Below are 13,918 nucleotides of genomic sequence, written 5' to 3'. Positions count from 1 at the left end.
CATGTCTGGTGAAACAATCTTCAACCCAGTATACTGCAACAGATAAAACTTATATTTATTGAAGCTGATTCACGTTCACTTGCACTCTTGTAGTAGCAGAGAAAAATAAGAAACTTACTGTATATAACACCATTCCCTATTACAAGTTGTCAGCTAATCTGTTTTACTGGGAGTGGGAGTGTGGGTGTGCCTCTTGCAAGCTTGCACAGGAGATCTCTGCAAAACTGCCTTGCTTCTTACAAGACCAGCAGGAGAGACAAAACAAAGCACAGAAACAAATTGCTTTGTCCACCCCAGTGTTCCACAGATGTATCTGCAAAAGGAAATACGTTTGAAACCCTGTGGGGAGAATCAATCGGGAAAAGGCAATTTAGAGTGGAAAATGGTTAGGTGGGGTAAGGGTTCAGCAGATTCCACCATCCACCTCTTTTCTGCTTCCCATCACCTATTCCATTTTTGTTTCTAAAACAGTCACAGAGATTCTTTCGACCTCAAGCGATCCGCCGGCCTCAGCCTCCCGTGGTTAGACTGGGATTACAGGCGCGCGCCACCACGGATTGCTTGAGGTCGGGAGTTCGGGACTGCAGTAAGCATATAACGTCAGAAAACGACTGTATCTCTGAGCTGAAAGGGTCCAGGAGAAGTGGCCCAGCTCATACTTGCGGAGCGCGAAAAGCTCCAAGGATCATAAGGATCACACTAGAGATTCTTTGCTTGTCTTCCCCTCCACCCTGTAGTTTACTAGGCTGAACAGTTCCGTCCCAGCAGTAAGGGATATAAATCTTGCGGTGATTCTCATCTTCTGGCCGATGACATGGAATGCAAATCACCTTGCAATGTGAAATGCTCTGGAACTCTGTGGTCTTTGAGAATTCACATAGTATCAATTCATTGCATATCTTTAGTGAGGCCTGCTTTACTGCTTAAGACTTTCTGGTTCTAGACTAATTCCTGACTGATGGGGAAAAAAGGAGAGAGAAGCTTTGAAAAATTAATTACCCCCCCCCCTTTTTGTATGTTCTAGCTTATCAACCAGAAAATTAATGCATGCAAGCAGCTACAGGACAGCCCAAAGTTTGTTGCTGTGCTGGAGTATATCTTAACTATGGGGAACTACTTGAATGAAAAGGCTGGGAGAGAGAAGACCAGAGGGTTTCGGCTCTCTTCATTGACCAAAGTAAGTGTCTTTGTTTTCGAATGCATTTTCCTTAACTTTACATACCAGTTTCTTAGTATAGCTACATAATGTTGGCCTTTTGAGATTTACATTCTATTTTACTCTCCGATACTTATAATTGTGACAAACCCAGAAAATATTAGCTTAGATCCAGTGATACATAAGCAGAAAAGTTAACACACTGTATCCAAGCCAGTAGGTATGTGAACCTACATGCAAAATCCGCCCTAGAATTTTTGGCTGTAAACCTCTGTTATTATTGTACTTTATTTATTTCATGTCTACCCCACTGTTCTCCCCAATGGGGGCCCAAAGCAGCTTACAACATTCTTCTCACCTCCATTTTATCCTCAGAACACCCTTGTGAGGCACGTTAGGCTGAGGGAAGTTGACTGGCCCAAAGTCACCCAGAAATCTTCCACGGTAGATTGGGCTTTCAACAGGGTGTTTTGTTCTCCCAGATCCTGGTCTGACATTCCAACCACTTCACTGTATTGGCTTGAGGCAGGTACTAATTTTTTAAAGTGTGTTTTGCTACTCTGTAAAAGACCATATACATGGACACTTCTGTATTAAATTATTATTATAATAATATAATAACATTCAATTAATATACAGCCCTTCAGGACAACTTAATGCCCACTCAGAGTGGTTTACAAAGTATGTCATTATTATCCCCACAACAAAACACCCTGTGAAGTGGATGGGGCTGAGAGAGCTCTAAGAAGCTGTGACTGACCCAAGGTCACCCAGCTGGCTTCAAGTGGAGAAGTGGGGAATCAAACCCAGTTCTCCAGATTAGAGTCCTGCTGCTCTTAAGTGACTGACCCAAGGTCACCCAGCTGGCTTCAAGTGGAGGAGTGGCGAATCAAACCCGGCTCTCCAGATTAGAGTCCCGCGCTCTTAGCCATGACACCAAACTATAAACCTCTGTTATTCTCTTCCTGCCTTGTCCTGTAATTCTCTTCCTTGTTCTCCTCCTTTAGAAAAAAGGATAAAAGGACAAATCTCATTACCATTTGGCATAGTCAAATCACATCAAAGAGGTTTTTTTTAAAAAAAAATATCACAGTCTTACATTGTGAATCATCTGAAAGCACCCTCATGTGCTGAAATCTGATATTGAACCCATGAGGTGTTAAAAGGCTTGAAACTCATATAGCCATTAAGCAAAGCCATTTTTGTTCACCTCAGAGGTACATTTGCTTGAGGGTTTGCTTAATTTTTTTCCCCTTACATGCATCAAAATATTTTTTTCATGTGTACAGACTGGATAATTCAGTCTAGAATCCTCCTTGATCCATTTGGATTGCACATGAGGGTTTTTTTGGGGGGGGGTAGGAGTGGGGACTGTGTAAGCCGATATCTTTTGAAGGCTGTACTATATGCCCCAGTTAACATTTGAACTAGCTATGAGTACATCAAGACAATCTCAAAATATGAATAGCCATTGCCTTTTTGATCGTTCCTACTGTAAGAATGATTGCTCAACCAGATACATGCACAGGAAACTGAGGACAAAACAAAACAGTTTATATTGGTAAATATTGCTCAAAACATCATGATATCTTTTTTGGGAGACAGAATCAGATATTATGCATGAGCAGCGGTGTAGAGGGAATTCAAATGGATTATCCTGTCATGTAAAAAGAGTTGAATTAAACTATTTTTGTCACTTCTGAATGTAACATTCAGGATACAGAAGCTTCTTCTTTTTTAAAAAATGTGGTATAGCCCTCCTAAGAATCCCACTGTGAGAGCAAATGTTGGAATTACATTTTTAATCTGTCTTTATTCTGCCCTTTAGTCAACTGCTCAGGGATACATACTTGGGTTTGGATCCACCTGAGCATTTCCACAGATGGAAGGATGTCTGTCCATGGAGCATGACTTCTTGACCTTTCTCTTCTTCCTCTCCCTTCTTACTATAACCCAAAATGCCCCCCAAATGCTGCCTTGGGGGCGGGGGGACAGGGGACACATTCAGAACAGGACTTAATGTTTTCTTGCAAAAAAAAAAAAACAACCCTTGGCAATAACACCAGTTTTCTCTCCCTGCTACTCGTCTTACTGCGAATGTATTCTCTGGGTGGCCTTGGACATTTAAGAATATTATCAAATTCTGCCACATCTCTAAATAGAAAAGCAAGTTATCTCCCCCCCGCCCCTTCCTGAAGATTTCAGAATATTGAATGAATGATTTATGATGCAAGCAACAATTCTGAGGCCCAGTTTGAATGTTTTCCTTTTTTATACCTCCTGAAATACCACATCTATCACGATGAAAAATGTCTTTCTTGGCCAGGAAACCTCTTTCTCGATCCCGCGGAGCAAACTTAGATCATTATGTTACATGAACACTTCATATTGTTTTACATTGGAGTGGGAAACCTTTTGTCTTTGTCCAGGGAAATCACATTTTCAATATTAAATTGGTATGTGGATAATTCCCAAGATCATAAGCACCTGTTCTGTTTATTTACACAGTTATAGTCCTGATCTCTCTTATTTTGTCTTTTCCAAACAAAAAATATAAGCCAAAAAAAAAGAGGAGGCAGGAGCAGGCATTTATTTGAGCAAAAAGAACTTTAGAAGTATATGGGTTTATTATATATTCCTCTCATAAAGGCCTTCAAGGTGACTTACAGAAAATAAAATATTACATTAACCTCGTATACGAACACTCAGATGAAATAAACAGGGTTAAATAGCAGCAGCACTGTTACTTCATGATTCCCCAAGGGCCTAAGAAGATAAGACTGTTTTAATTTAAGTTATATATTTATATTTACTTCATTTAGATCCCACCTTTTCCCCAACAGGGACCGAAAGCATCTTACAGTCTTGTCTCCTCCATTCAATCCTCACAACAACCTTGTGAGGTAGTTTTGACTGAGCGTGTGTAGGTAGCCCAAGGTCACCCAGCAAACTTCCCTGGCAGAGTGGGGATTTGAACCTAGGGGCCAAGCTACAAGTGACGAATGACACTTGAATGGCAAGTGGATTGAGTGGAGGGCAAGTGAACAGGGAGAAGTACACTTGCCGTTCAAGTGTCATTCGTCACTTGTAGCTTGGCCCTGGGTCTCCAGATCCTAGTCCGACACTCTAACCACCACACTAACTGGGTCTCTTATTTGGTGTCTAAAGGACAAAAATGAAAGTGACATGGGTCTGTCTGTGAGGAGGGTATTTCACAGCTGAGGTACCACCACAGAGAAGGCCATATCTCAGATATCTCCACCCATTTAACCTCCAGTGGTGGTTGCAATTGGAAGAAGGCCATAGATTATGGTCTTGGTGAACACTGCCCCCCGCCCCCGACCATCAATGTGTAGCCAGTTTCATTTATGTATTTCTCCATGTTCACTTGCGCTCCACTCAATCCACTTGCCGTTCAAGTGTCATTCGTCACTTGTAGCTTGGCCCTGAGACTCTGCAGAGAGAGGCACTTGGAGAAACAGGTTCTTCCTTCTCCATGAATTAGCTCAAAGCCCAGCATAGGTTATCAAATGGTCTGCTGGGCTTATGTAGGGAAAGGAACCTGTCTCTCCAAGGCAGGCTTTATAAACAGCTTTGGCCTGAATAAGCCTGGATGTCCAAAGAGAGCTTCATCTTTCTCTCGGACAGCTGAAGCCCGAAGCCCAGAAGAGCTTTTTCCAGCAAAGTCTAGCTTGTAATTCAGATGGTGAAATCAAAACTAAATTTTGGAAAAAATTACCAGTACTTCTAAGTATTTTTTAAACATTTACACAGGTTTTTTTTTTAAAAAAATCCAGCTTTTGCTGATTGTTTTCTGTTTGAATCAGGAAAAGATACAAATAAAGTTATAATGAAGATATGTTGGAATTTAGAGGAGGGTGTAATTTCAGTGTTCTGCATTCACAGGGAAAATGTTATTTATAGCACTGACTAGGAGATAGGGGTTCACGTTCTTACAGTGAGAGACCTCCTACCTCTTGCTCCTGGCTTCCTAGAGCAGCCATGGGAGAAAGTGGGGATAGAGAAAGAGTCTTTATGGCAATGCCGTAACTTCATTTCTGGCTGCAGAACAGGAAGTGATGTCATGTATCACTGTGAGGCTTTAGATACCCCAAAATCTCTATGGCAAATCCAAGATGATTTGGAAGGTTGCTAGAGTGTTGTGGTGGCATGTGACATCACTTCCAGTTATGCAGCTGGGAGTGATGTCATGGCAACACTGCACAATGTCTAACTCCACCCCCTATAAACTCCCAGGAAATTTTCTACTAGCCACTATTTCTAGCCTATGCTACTTCAGCACAGTTATTATGAGGATGAAATGGAACAGGCCAGCTGTGCATGCCAGGGTTGGCCTTGGTTATAGTAACTGGATGGGAGACTTCCAACGAAAACCAGGGTTGCAAAGGCAGGAAATGGCAAACCACCTCTGATAGTCTCTTGCCATGAAAATTCCACCAGGGAGTTGCTATAAGTCAGCTATGACTTGAGGGCACTCACCATCACCTCCATATACCAGCTGACCAGCCTTGGCCTGCTTGTTCATGGAAACTTCCTTTGTGGATGTAGTTGCTCTCTCCACAGTTCTTCTTTTCGGTCCAGCTAAACCCCTTCTTGTTATCTCTTATGCCACCAGTCCCAAATTTGATATGTTTCAGTTCCTAGTGGCAAGTGATGTATCCTATTGGCCTGGACACTGTGAACATAGTGAAGGATGGGTATCTTACACAGAGCGCTGCTTTCTAGCCTCAGTTCCCAATCTGTAAAATAAAAATAAGAGTGGCCTCCTTCACAGGGATGATGTTGGAGAAGTACTGTGAAGTGCTTTTCACGCAGGCCTTCTTTAATATTGTCTAACGAGCAGATGATTAAAGAGAGATTTTCCTCCCACTTTTTTCACCTTGGAAATCTCACATCCCCAGCATCTTTATGTTTTTCCATGTTGTCTTGTCTGTCAATTATTGCTGTATTCTTTTTGTAGTTATCATTGCTGCGAGGTAGGGAACAGAGCTTCACCTTGCTGCATGCCCTTGTGGAGCAGATCTTTTTACACAATCCTGATTTGGCTGAATTTTCTCAGGAGTTGACAGAATTTAAAACTGTATCTGGAGGTAAGACTCCCCCCACCCCAGTCTTTCCAACTTTTCTCAAAGCACCCACATCTACCTTATATACATGATTTCCATCTCTTATCAACTTTCTTTCTTCTTTTTTTTTTAACCCTCCCTCCCTGTTTTGCTACAGCTTCCATCAAAGGTCTCAGTGCTGAAGCTGAAGGTATGTTAATACGGTTTCAGAATTCACCACAAGAATTTTTCACACATTGTGAAGCCACCTGGAATCAGGTTTTCTTGCATTTAGTCGGCAGGGTTTCAAAGAGGAGTAAAAAGGTTCAGACTACTGAGGGATGTGGTTGTCATGGCAATATTTTAACCTGTCATGTTGCTTCAAGGGAATCTGAGAAGAAATATTTAAATAATGTGCATGTAGTTTTCAAATCAAATATAGATATGTATTTATATATTAGGATGTCTCTGATAAATAGAGAATTCAATTTCATTTTGCCTTAAACCAGTGCTCTGTTGACCTCAGCAGAGATATAAGAGGTAGGGAAAATCTCAGCGTGGCTGCGAAACTAGGCTCCAGAATTAATCCAAATCTAAACTCTGAGTTAGTAACAGTACAAACCTAAGCAGTGTTATATCCTTCTAAACTCACTGACTCTGCTAGGATTCCACTGTTAATCAGTGAATAGGAATATGCTGCTAGTAGGACTTGGATTCCCTCATCTATTAAGTTTATGGATCATATTTTCCATAACCTGGCTATGTAAAATCAACAGTGGCAGATGAAGAAGGAGGAAGAGGTCTCTAATGTTGACTAGAGAGGTATGGAACCTTCTGGAGAAATCTCACTGCTCTCGTCGAAACTCTTTTTGCTTTCCTTGAAATTCTCTGGATGATCAGGAACTTGCAAGCTCTTCTCAAAATTTCATTTTAGGCAAAATCTGTTGATACCTCTGGCATTGCTACTGGCCCGTAGTACCCTGGGGAAAAAGTGGCAGTGATGCGTATAGAGAACCTAACACTATCAGAAAAGCCTTAGAGGTTTTGCCTGACACTGTATTGCACCCTTGAGAACAACCCATTTTTTAGTGTGGGAAATGGAAGATAGAAGTTGTAAAAGTGTGGGAGATAATTCCATACCACATCAAAAGGTGATTTGGATTGAAGGAAAATTTCCCATTTTCTTATTCTAATGAGATGATATTTTGCACGTAAGCCAAGGGAAAAAAAACATAAGAGAGAGAACTTGAGGTGGGCTGCGGAAGATCAAGGACTTAGAACAGTCATTTAGCACCAAACCAATTGGTTTCTCTGTCTGACACACAAATGGTGCCTCCATATGTGACAAGCTGAGCATGGTAAACCTTTTTGCCACAGATGCCCACTTCTTGATGTGCTGAATATGAAATGACAGCAAGGCCCAGCATATGTTTAAAATGTCAAAGTACCAGCTCTCAGGATATTTACAATTGCAATTCTGATGGTAGAAAAATACTTGACCGAGAACAATGATAACATTCCACCATGAATAGAAGGTGTGTTTGTATTTCTCATGATGGCTTTTGAGAGAAATGTCAGTGCTTGAAGACAATGGAATCAAGTTTCAACTGCAATACATAAATGCCTTATTTCTTTCCTCTCCATTTTGCAATTAGTTTTACAGAAAGAATTAAAAAGCATTGTTGAGTGCAGAAGACAAATCAAACCCAAGGTTATCAAGGCAGGGACATTAGAGTCACAGTTCTACAAAGAACTAAAGGTAATCTGGTCTGGGAATTTATTGACATATTTTGGGTAACATCTCATAGGGGGATTTCAGGAGGGGAGTTTGGTGTGTGAATAGGAGAGTTTACAAAAACTTGCATAGAAGTCACTGAAAAATACAGGTCTAGATTATAGTCTATGGGCCACTAGAACACATGCTGCCCACTAGCAAATATGGCGATCTATCAGACATCCAAGAAATCTTCCATATTTGCTCCTTGACTGGAACAATTTATACAGTTGGGCTGTCAGACTGGCAGGCCACAATATATGACTGTTGCAATACATGAGACTGTTTCAAGTTATGGAGGCTATTAGGTGTAAACCACTCTATGTGGGTGTTAAGTTGTTATGAAGGGTGATATATAAAAATAGAAAAGAGTCCAGTAGCACCTTTAAGACTAACCAACTTTACTGTAGCATAAGCTTTCGAGAATCACAGTTCTCTTCGTCACATGCATGACAATGCAGGGATGCATCTGATGAAGAGAACTCTGGTTCTCGAAAGCTTATGCTACAGTAAAATTGGTTAGTCTTAAAGGTGCTACTGGACTCTTTTCTGTTTTGCTACTACAGACTAACACGGCGAACTCCTCTGGATATATAAATTGAATGTTATCATTGATGCTGGGCCCACAATTCACATGGTTTTTACTGGCATGCATTCTACACCATGCCATTCAGCAATGTCTGAAGCCTTCCTCCAGCCTAAGAAGTTTTTCTCCAACTTAAATGGCTCTTCTGCTGGTAGAAGAGCTACTTCCATTGGAACAAGGCTTGTTAAACTGACAAAAAACTTCAGATTTCATGGAGTGGAACATTAGAATGCATGCCAATGTCTGTTGGAACAAGGCTGTGAAGGTGCTGGGACTACAAGAAACTTGCATAGTTTTTTCCAATATTTCCCAACTTTCTTGGGTCCTGAAAAGTTCAGTCATCGATGACAGAACATTGCAGCCTCTGGCTGGCTGCATGAAAATGTGGCATGCAATGATCTCAGCCATTTGAAAAAAGTCCTCCTTTATCTAAACTCACATGTGTAGATGGGGGGAACATACTGTTGCCCATTTCCACCTCCAGTGATAGCCCCTTGCTCCTATTGGGATGTGGTCATAGAGTCTCCTTGACCTTCAAGAGTCTTTTTCAGGGTTCTACCACTGGAATAGGGATACAGAAAAGACAGTGGTCTGATTCATACTAATTTCATGTGTGGGAAAGACCTCGATGAGAAAACAAGCAGGGATAATTTAGAATGATTTGTACTGATTTAGATTATTCGCAGTTGTTGTACCAAAACTCTGGAACTCACTGCCTAGGGAGACTCACCTGTTCCCTTCTGTTGTTGTCCACTGTCAGTGAGTAAATACTTTTTTTGTTTCCCACTTGCACATTAGATATGGATATTATATATATAAATGCCATATCTTGTATGTATGAATGCTGTGGGTCGAACCCAAAGTTATTTCAATGTAACAATATGAACAAAGTTACCCCCCAACCAGCACCCTTCAAAATGTCACTGGTAAGGGTCAGACCTCCCAAAAGAGGGACCTGCACTAAGGATAGAGAATCAGAAGAAATAGAACAAATTGCATATAAAAACCATATGATATGAGTACAAAACTCCAACTGAAAAGTATTTTCTTACTACTAGTCTCTCCTACTAGTTCTGAATTGTGTTTTATTTTTCCAGGATCTGATTCAGAAGTATGAAGAAGACCTTTCTCAGCTCTCTAAAAGTTGTGCAGAGATGAAGAACGCCTACCATGACATCCTGGTATATTATATATGATTTTAAAGAACATTTTAAATGGATATGATTTTTTGAAAACAATAACAACCTACTATAGTATAGTATAGTATAGTATAGTATAGTATAGTATAGTATAGTATAGTATAGTATAGTATAGTATAGTATAGTATAGTATTTACTGAAGTACTGCAGAGGAGGGAACCCTAACCCTCATATAATTCACAGCATGACTTTTAATTCATTCTTTAAAAACTGTTAAATTTCCTACCTTTCCCCCCACTGGTATATTAACATCGAAATATCACAGTACTGCTGATATGTCAACGTATTTAATGAAAGTAGCATGGGCCCTTTGTCACTAAGCAATTCAGGTAAACCTTCATTGTTGGGAAAGTCTTAAATGCATTTCCTGAATGAAGTGACTGTTTGCATCAACCCCATTAGCTATGAATTCCCTTTCGCAGGGGGATGGCTCCAATTAAAAGTATGATTAATGCATGCCTAATGCACAGCAGTGCGCAAAGGGGGAATGAGACACCGTTCTGCATAATTTCCCCGCTTCTGAGAGTGTCAGCACCTTAATTTTTTTTTTTTACCATCCTAAGATGTACTCATCGCCACTTCATTGGGGCTGCTTTTGATCTCAGCTGTAGTGGTACAGCAAGTGCTACAGAACAGTTCCTTTGCATTGTTCTTGTTAACAGCAGAAGTTCAGACGAGAAATGTACAAGATAGATGCTGGGCATTCGGTAGGAGAGGAAGGACAGCTGTGTTCAGAGATGCTATTTTTCCTTATTAATGTTTCATACATTACAAAGATGAACAATGCCACTCAAGTCAATTACCTCCAACCCCCATTCAGTACCATGCTTCCAGTCTGATACACGACTGCCTGCATTGCTTTGCAAAATTCAGCAGTGCATCTTGTTACGGATGGGGCTGGCCTAGTTCCATGATGGCTTCATTGGGTACCATTTTGTTTTTGGGCATAAGTTAAAGTGCTGGTGATGCCCTTTAATGCATCTAAGCAGCCTAGGACTAAGGTAACTGATGGACTTTCTCCACCACCTGGCTGGAGCCCAGCTCTGCAGTGACCAATGCAAGCAGAGTGGGTATCCTGGACAGGGTTTGTCAGCGAGTGTGCCCAGACTATGGAATGCTCATCCTCTGGGGGACATCCTCATCTTCAGGAGATAGGTTCAGATGTTTATATTTCAAAAGGAATTTGGGAGGGGGGAGTGGTTTTTGTTTGGTGTAGTGGTTAATAGCAGCAGGACTCTAATCTGGAAAACTGGGTTTGATTCCCCACTCCTCCACTTGAAGCCAGTTGGGTGACCTTGGGTCAGTCACAGCTTCTTGGAACTCTCTCATCCCCACCCACCTCACAGGGTGATTGTTGTGGGGATAATAATAACGTATTTTGTAAACCACTCTGAGTGGATGTTAAGTTGTCCTGAAGGGCGGTATATAATACTGAACCGTTTTCATACCTGCTGCCACTTTTGAAGTGTATTTTTGGAATGATTTTTTTTAATTGAAAGCTTGCTGGGTGACATTGGGCCAGCCATACACTCTCAGCCTACCTTGCCTCACAGGATAAAATGGAGGAGAGGAGAACAATGCAAGCTTCTTTGAATCCCCACTGCAGAGAAAGGCGGAGCAAAAGTGAAATAAATAAATAAATATGTTGGGAGTAAAAGTCCCACTGGGAGATCCAGCCAAGAATCACCAGCTGTGATCCGGCCTTCTCACTTGCCAATATCTTAAAGTGCCATTGTGCATCCTTGGAATGTATGGAACCATAAGAGGCAGGAAATGGAGAAAGCAGTGCTGCTAGATCACATTTTTCTAGTTCAGGTAGGAAAAGAAGACAGGCACCTCCATTCCCTCCAGGGCCTCATTTCAATCAGGAAAATAATGCCGGGGAGAAGAGTCAAGCTGCTCCCCCTTGACCGGTGCTGTGGCCCCAATCCAAACAAAGCCTCTAGGGAGGGGATGTAGCTCTGTGGTAGAGTACTTGCTTTGTTTGCAGGAGGTTTCAGGTTTAATTCCAGCATTTCCACTTAAAAAGACAAGGTGGTAGGTGATATGAAAGACCTCTACCTACAATCCTAGAGAACTACTGCTAGTCTGAGTAGATAACAACAACATTCGATTTACATACCACCCTTCAGAGCAGTTTACAAAGTATGTCATTATTATCCTCATGACAATCACCCTGTGAGCTGGGTGGGCTGAGAGAGCTCCTAGAAACTGTGACTGACTCAGGGTTACCTAGTTGGCTTCAAGCAGAGGAGTGGGGAATCAAACCTGGCTCTCCAGATTAGAGTCCTGCTGCTCTTAACTGCTACACCAAACTGGCTCTGAACTTGATAGAACAATGGACTGGCTCAGTTTAAGGCAGCTTTGTGTGTCCACTGGCTCCATTTCACGATCATGAATCACACCAGAAGACCCAATCACACTTATATAATACAACCTATAATTTGGCCCACAGATAGATTTGTTGAATGTTCATGGCTCTTACAATCTGCTTTTTAACTACCAGTCTAAGATAAGTAGAACTCAGGGCCAAGCTACACATGACGAATGACACTTGAACGGCAAGTGGATTGAGTGGAGGGCAAGTGAACAGGGAGAAATACACTTGCCGTTCAAGTGTCATTCGTCACGTGTAGCTTGGCCCTCAGTGGGCTGAAAACTCAGAGTAAACTATTTTATATTTTATATTTGTATAAAATTGCTAGGAAATGGCATCCCTGATATTGTCTATAGATCTACGTTTATTTATTTTTTGCACAGAATGAACATTTGGCATTTTTTTTCCTAAGGGTTTTATGATGTGCTTTGCACCTGTAGTTTCCATTTATGTCAAGCGGGACTGCTGGCGCTTGGCATTTTTTGATATTCAAACCATTGCTGAATACCAAACAGTCCTGGAAGGTGCATAGAAATGAAGCAAATAAAAAAGGTTTTAAGCATTTTAGTCATTCTTTGCGCAAATATTAATAAACAACAGTAATGTCTACAGGAAGCAAATCAGATTGGACTCTTGGAAATTCAAACTATATGTTTTAATAATTGTCTTTATTTTCAGAACTTTCCTGTGATTGCATAGCTGCCTGATTTGGCTTACTAGCTGTCACGGCAATAACAATACAAGTAATATGAATATTACTGCTATTGTTCATTAATATACATTCAAAGCTAGACATTATTTTATTATTATTAAGGATTTCAAAGGTCAAGGACAATAGTCCATATAGACACTGGTGCTTTTTAGTCCCCCTTTCCTATTTTAATCCCTCATGCTTCTGAAAATCTGCTCATAAAGGTTGGAGATTTCCAGAGGAGCATTAGATATCACTGTAGCTGGGGGAAAAAATGCAAGATGATTTCCTGTGCATGTGCAGAAAATTTTTGCATACATTCATAGTTGCTCTGGAACCTGGCTATGATCATGACATAGATATTAATATTATTCATTTTTATACACCATATAATGTATAAAATAACACTAGCAAAATTAATGACCTAACCACCACCACCACCACCACCACCACAAGAATTTATAGACCACCCTTTAGGACAATTTAACACCCGCTCAGAGCAGTTTACAAAGTCTGCTGTTATTATCCTCATGACCTACCAATGGGCTGGGAATCACTTGTATGGTATTTAAAAAGGGCTTCAGGACAAATAATGTAGCATATGCTCTTGTACAAATTTGGACTTCAGAAGCTACAGTAAGGGTAAATGTATTGGTCAAGATGCATTGTGTCAATTGTACCCAACATGAAGACTCCCTAGTGTTTAGAATCATAGAATCGTAGGATTGGAAGGGACCTACAATGTCATCTAGTCCAACCCCCTGCACTATACAGGAAATTCACAAGTACCTCCCTGCCTACACACAGTGACCTTTACTTCATGTCATGCCCAGAAGATGGAAAACACGGTCAGGATCCCTGGCCAAACTGCTTCCTGACCTCAAGATGGCGATTGGCATTACCCTGGACATGTAAGAAGGGGCCACGAGAACTAAGCACTGATGTAACCCTTATAGAATCATAGAATCATAGAGTTGGAAGGGGCCATGCAGACCATCTAGTCCAACCCCCTGTCCAGTACAGGATCAGCCTAAAGCATCTCTGACAAGTATTCATCCAGCCTCTTCTT

At 41.1% G+C, this 13,918-nt stretch overlaps 1 protein-coding gene across 3 annotated transcripts in view; it reads left to right on the top strand.

Moving 5' to 3' along the window:
- The window catches only part of LOC129331349 (uncharacterized), a 124,838-nt gene that overhangs the window by 95,740 nt on the left and 15,180 nt on the right, over positions 1-13,918 (top strand). For all 3 annotated transcript variants that reach the window (XM_054981866.1, XM_054981864.1, XM_054981865.1), the window contains 5 exons: positions 1,025-1,177; positions 6,138-6,267; positions 6,401-6,433; positions 7,878-7,981; positions 9,680-9,763. In XM_054981866.1, the coding sequence (XP_054837841.1) occupies positions 1,025-1,177; positions 6,138-6,267; positions 6,401-6,433; positions 7,878-7,981; positions 9,680-9,763 (504 nt within the window). The remainder of the gene's footprint in view (positions 1-1,024; positions 1,178-6,137; positions 6,268-6,400; positions 6,434-7,877; positions 7,982-9,679; positions 9,764-13,918) is intronic.

Source organism: Eublepharis macularius, chromosome 5 (genome assembly GCF_028583425.1).
Source record: "Eublepharis macularius isolate TG4126 chromosome 5, MPM_Emac_v1.0, whole genome shotgun sequence".
NCBI classification, from domain to species: domain Eukaryota; kingdom Metazoa; phylum Chordata; class Lepidosauria; order Squamata; family Eublepharidae; genus Eublepharis; species Eublepharis macularius.
The sequence above is the reverse complement of the archived record's forward strand: the minus strand, read 5'-3'. Positions and strand labels throughout refer to the sequence as shown.